The sequence below is a fragment of the Tupaia chinensis genome, unplaced genomic scaffold (assembly GCF_000334495.1).
Source record: "Tupaia chinensis unplaced genomic scaffold, TupChi_1.0 Scaffold000154_1, whole genome shotgun sequence".
NCBI classification, from domain to species: domain Eukaryota; kingdom Metazoa; phylum Chordata; class Mammalia; order Scandentia; family Tupaiidae; genus Tupaia; species Tupaia belangeri.
In genome coordinates this window covers 3,335,179-3,341,178 of record NW_006159625.1, presented here as the reverse complement: position 1 = coordinate 3,341,178, position 6,000 = coordinate 3,335,179, and the positions used below count along the sequence as shown (strand labels likewise).

Here is a 6,000-nt window from a genome sequence, read left to right as displayed (position 1 = left end):
GATCTTGGGCACACACGCACACGTGCCCAGTGTGAGTTTTAAGCCACTGGGTCCAGGACGTGAACCACGGTCAACTACGTGGAAGTCCAGCAACATAGCCATTACACTAACTGCTGGTCCCTGTGTACAAGTTTTTATGTGCTCATAAATTTTTATTTTCATTGGTTATATACCTGGCAGTGGAATTGCTGGATTATATAACTCAATGTTTAACTTTTTGAGGAACTGCCAAACTGTTTTCCAAAGCAACTGCACCATTTTATATTCCCACCAGCAGTGTACAGGGTTCTAATTTTTCCACATCCTTGTCAGCATTGTTGCTATCAGTCTCCTTGATGATAGCCACCCTAGGGGTGTGAAGGAGTATATTAATTAAAAAGATTATTTTTTGTATGGAAGTCAGACAGATATAGACAGATGCATAGAAGTTCTTTTTTTTATTAAATTTATTTATTTACATTCATTCTTCACTGTACATCAATACAGCATACAAAGTGAGATTTTTCCATCCAGAGTACACTGTATATTGGCTCAGTCAAGCACATCAATATACATGTTATCATCAACAAATAATTTTCCATTTCTTGTTCCCTGTATGTTTTGCTTTTTTTCCCCATCCTTGATTCCCTATCTTTTACCCTTGGCTGTCTCCCACTCTCCTCCTACATGTTTGTGTTGTTTGCTTTACAAACCCCCCCCCCCATTTTATTGAGTCACTAAAGATCTTAATTAATATTTTCATAGCAAGCACAGCTGATACATACATTTCCATGAACACAAGTACAACTTTAGGCATAAGCTTCAGTGAGTTGAATGAACATCCTATAAAGTAGCACCTAGCTGGAGCTATATATCTTACTACAGGCATTGAATAGGTATTTTTAATGCTTTTTTTTTTTTAATTTCAAGAAAAACAGTTTTAGTTTTTTTTTTACCCAAAACTTTTTTTTTAACTTAATTTACATTCTTTCCCTCAGCATCATCACAGCATACAAAATGTGATTTCCCATCCAGAATATACTGCATAGTGGCTTAATCGTGCATATTATCAAAAATTTTCCATGTCTAATTTCTAGAATTTTTTTTAACACCCTATTTCTGACCCTCTGTCCTTTCCCACCCTCTTCTCACACTATCTCTGGTGTCTACAGTTGTCTTCCATTCTCCCCCCCCCCCCCCACACTGCCCAAGGAACTTTGCGTAAAGCCAGGAAACAGGTTAGGATTCTGTTCACATGGTAGGTGCATGAACCTATCCATATCTCAAGACAGAACACAAATCCTTACAACCAGATAACAAAGTCTACAAGAAAATCAGCAATATTTTAATCAAAAGTCATAAAATTATACTTCACCAATTCAGTCTCATGTACTTTATCTTCTGTTATGGTTTGATTTTCCTGATTAAATTCTGGGAGTATTCAACTCCAGACTTGTTCCTATGATTAAGTTGGCCACTTTCTTAGTGTTTGAACTCTTATTTCTGTGTGTCTGTATTTAATTTTCCTGATATAGCACTCCCTTGAGAACTTCTTGGAGATCTGATCTGGTGCTGGTAAATTCTTTCAGGTTTTGTTTATCTGAGAGTGTTCTTGTCTTTTCTTTCCACATGAAAGATAATCTTGCTGGGTATAGTATTCTTGGCTGAAATTGCTTTTCTCTTAACACTTTGAATATATTTTCCCATTCTTTTCTCGCTCGCATTGTTTCCGATGAGAGGTCTGTTGTTAGCCTGATGGGATATCATTTGTAGGTAACTTGATGTTTTTCTCTTGCCAATCTTAGTATCTTGTCTTTGTCTGTGGTTTTGGTCATCCTGGCTATAATATGTCTTGGAGAAGATCTTCTTGGGTTGATTCTATTTAGGGTCTTTTGTATTTCTTGGGACTGGATCTTTGAGTGCCTCTCTAGGATTGGAAAGTTTTCTTGCAGGATTTCATGGAATAGATTATCAATGCCCTTATGAGTCTCTTCACCTTCTGGAATGCCAGTTATCTGGATGTTTGGATGTTTGATGGTATCTAGTGCTTCTTGTATATTATTCTCAAATTTTTGGGCATTTTTCTCAGTCTTCGTGGTGGATTTTTCTAGGCCAGCAATTTTCTCTTCTATGTCTGAGATTCTATTTTCTGTATGATCTAGTCTGCTTTTAATACTTTCAAGGGAGCTTTTAACTTCCTGTATTATAGCCTTCATCTCTAACAGTTCCATTTGATTCTTTTTTAAAGCATGTAATTCCTCTTTTAGATCTTGCAAGAATTCCCTCATCTCCTGGAACTCGTCAACTTCTTTCTCCTTTCTCCTGCCTCTTCTGCAGTTCATTGCCTCTCTTCTCTTCCATCTCTGTTAGCTTCACCATTATGAATGTTCTAAGTTCTTTATCAGACATTTCCATGATTTCCATTGAACTGCTTGTGGATGAAGAGGAGTTATTCTTTCCCCTTGGAGGAGAGGTATTTTCTTGCTTCCCCGTATTTCTTATGGTCCTGTGGTGATTTCTAGTTATCACGCTAGCTTGTTTGCTGGAGGCTGAATTATCAGTAGAAAATCTTCATTTCTCTTGCACCCTGAAATGACTACTTCGCAGGAGCCATGAAGAATCTTCTGCTGAAGGCCTCGCCTCTCCTACCCTGAAATCGCATAGAAGTTTTTTTATGGTAAATGTGTATACATTTTATTTAGACTGTTCATAGCAAAAGGTTGTTTTAAGATGCTTGTCAAGGTATATGGGAACAGTGGTTTGCCTTCTTGAAAGAATGGGTGAATTTTGGAGACAGTGAAGTGTAAGCACAAACCTAAGTTAAACATGTTGAACATCATTGTTTCTGAAATTTGTCCCCTATCTTAGTTTTGCAGTCATGCACACAGGATTCTCATTCAAATTTAGCCCTCTGTCGCCCCTTTCTGGCCCATATTGGGTCATGTTTAAACTGTTAGCAGGGGTTTCTTAATTGATCCTGTGGTTCCTCCTCCCAGCTGTGGAGTGGTTGTCCTAGGCCCCGTTGTGCCATGTTCCATCCCTGTCTAGAATCTGACCTCAGAGGCTGCTCCCCACACCTTCCTAGCCCAAGGATGCCACTCCAGCCGTCTGGAACCCTCTATGTTCTCTGTCTGTCCTTTGCTTTTCCCGCTCTCCTCGTCTTGACTCATGCGATGCCTCATGGCCAACATGAACCGACTTCTGTAATCATTCTTTCAGACCTCTCCGAGCCTTCGCCGCCCTGCTTGTGAGCTGTTGGCTTTCCTCCCAGACTGTGGCTGGAAGTGATCCCTTTTTCTCTGTGCTTCTCTGTCTGTGACCTGGTCATCTCAGCTGGCTCATTCCTCAGATCGCTTCGTATTTAGTCATTATGTATTTTTGTGTTGCACTAGTTAGATTTTAAGCAATGTGAAAGTAGTAGTTTTGTTTTCTGTCATTTTGAATCCCACACAGGACCTGGAGGCAGAAATGGAATGAGTCCAAAGTCAAGGCAGCACGTGTCCGGTCCCAGCTCTGCTGTGATCTGGTCTGGTGACTTGGCTAAGTGCCTTACCTCTTGACCTCAGCGTCTGCCCTATATGAAGGGATTGACCTGGTCATGTCTAGTTGGAACTCTGGTTTCCTCTATCGCGTACCTCCTTGCAAATATAAATTGTTTATGAACAAACGTTAGGTCTCATTCTTCTTCATGGCTGTTGCCTGTCAGGTCCCTTTGCTCCTAAGTAAAAACACAGCACCTGGCATGTGATAGACACACGGCGAATGCTCATTCCCTGCCCCCTTGATTTTGGTCTTCACAGTCAGGCTCCTTGTCTAGTTTTTTAGCATATACTTTGTGGCTATTTACAGACTATTTCTCACTAGCTTCCCACTATTGTTTTCACACTAATAAACGCATTGCACATGGTCTCCTTAAAACTGCAGTTAGGGGACCAGCAGTTGGCATGGTGGTTAAGGCACTGAACATTCCCACATGGCCGATAGTGGTTCGAGTCCTGGACCTGTTGGCTTGCTTTCTCACTTTCCCTCTCTCTCTGTGTTGTCTCTCTCTAGTCAAATTAAAAATAAATAAATAAATAAAAAAGAATTTGTTAAAAACCCCTAAAAACCCTGCAGTTATTCAGTTGATTTTTGCATATAATAAGATCTTGGTCCACTTTATCCTCAAAACATTATTTATAAGGCGTAGGACTCATTTGTTCTGTCTTATGTAGATATGTGTGATGGGAATATATATAATCAAATTCATGCCTTTAATATGTTCATTATATAGCATGGAATTTAGATCTTTTTCTTCAAAATGGTTGTTGATTTTTTTTTTTTTTCCTTCTTCAGGGTGGTTAAGAAAGTGGCTCAATACATGGCTGACGTATTAGAGGATAGTAAAGATAAAGTTCAGGAGAATTTATTGGCCAATGGAGGTAAGATAATATTTCATGATTTGGTAATTATTGACTTAGTAAAAACGAATGACTTAATCAGCATGATGATTAAGGCGCTGGACACTCCCACATGGCTGAACGCGGTTTGAGTCCAAGACCTGGTGTCTTGCTTTCTCACTTTCACTCTCTCTGGCTTTCTCAAATTAAAAAAAGGAAAAGAATAAATAAAATCTTCAAAAGAATAAATGACAGCTATAAAAACAAAATAATATAAATAACATCTATAAGGATATTAAATATACTAGAAAGCCATTAAAATACAGTTACTTTTACTGAATTTGATGATATTGCCAATTACATGTTGTCCTCTGAAACACGGGTTCATGTAAAACAATCTTACATACTATGTAATACAGCTTATGCTATAATACCAAGTCTTCTGTGAAAGTAAGATTATAAGGATATACCTTAGTTTCTTTTTGAGATTGATTTATTAATTCAGGCCTGCAAGTGAGTTTCCCAGTTTCCACAGGAGCTTCAAAAAGTTCATGGAAAAACCAACTTTTGAGGATTATTCCAGTTGAGTAACTGCTGCTTTCTCTAGCCTTTTATGTTTAATAGTATCCAGCTACTAAAGCCAACTACTACATTATTAATTTCGTTCCAGAGTAATGCTTTCTCATCTCAAATTTGGACATAGCTTTTTTTTTTGGTGGTGGGGAGGGGGATTTTGCTATAGGGTGCATGTGCTTGCCAGAAAGACAGAGAGAAAACAGAGAGACAGAAGGCGAGAAATCACCCCCTGGGGGGGATGGCCATGCCACAATCCCTCTCCTTTATTCTCTTCTTGGGATCTTGGGCACACACGCACATGTGCCCAGTGTGAGTTTAAGCCACCGGGTCCGGGACTCAAACCACGGTCAACTATGTGGGAGTCTAGCAACAGCCATTACGCCAACTGCTGATCCCTGAACATAGCTTTTCTTTACATAGGACCCATAAAATATTCTACTGACTTCTCTGTAGCTAGCAGCTAATATTTATGTAGATTTTCTCTGTGTAATAATGGCTTCATAAAGATGGCTTGGTCCTTGTTATTCCTACTTGCTTTTATTGTTTTCTTTGGAAATAACACGTTAGCTTTTGCTTCATTTTAAAATAAGCCTTTAAAATTTTTTTTTAAATTTGCGGCTGGCAGGTGGTTTAGTGGTTAACAGTGCTGGACTCCCACATGGCTAACTGTGGTTTGAGTCTCGGACCTGGTGACTTGCTTTCTCACGTTCCCTCTTTCTCTCTCTTGCTCTGTCCCTCTCTGGTCAAATTAAAATAAATAACTAAATAAAGTTAAATAAAATCATTCTTTTAAAAAATTATTATTTAATTTTATTATTTATTTTAATTTGACCAGAGAGGGACAGAATGAGGCAGAGTGAGAGAGAGAGCACAGGAAAGTGAGAGAGAAAGCAAGCTGGCAGGTCCAGGACGCTAATTGTAGTCAACCACATGGGAGTTCAGCTCTCTTAACCACCATGCTACCTGCTGGCCCTAAATAAAATAATTCTTTAAAAAAAAATTTTTTTTTAAGTATTTACTAAGAGCAAGAGACAGAGAAACAGAGAAAGAAAGATAGGCACTTTCG

General features: G+C 38.8%; 1 protein-coding gene across 1 annotated transcript in view; it reads left to right on the top strand.

Annotated features, from left to right (window-relative positions):
- The window catches only part of ATP6V1C1 (ATPase H+ transporting V1 subunit C1), a 48,628-nt gene that overhangs the window by 20,286 nt on the left and 22,342 nt on the right, over window positions 1-6,000 (top strand). The window contains exon 4 of the mRNA XM_006145574.2: window positions 4,315-4,400. Coding sequence (XP_006145636.1) covers window positions 4,315-4,400 — 86 coding nt within the window. The remainder of the gene's footprint in view (window positions 1-4,314; window positions 4,401-6,000) is intronic.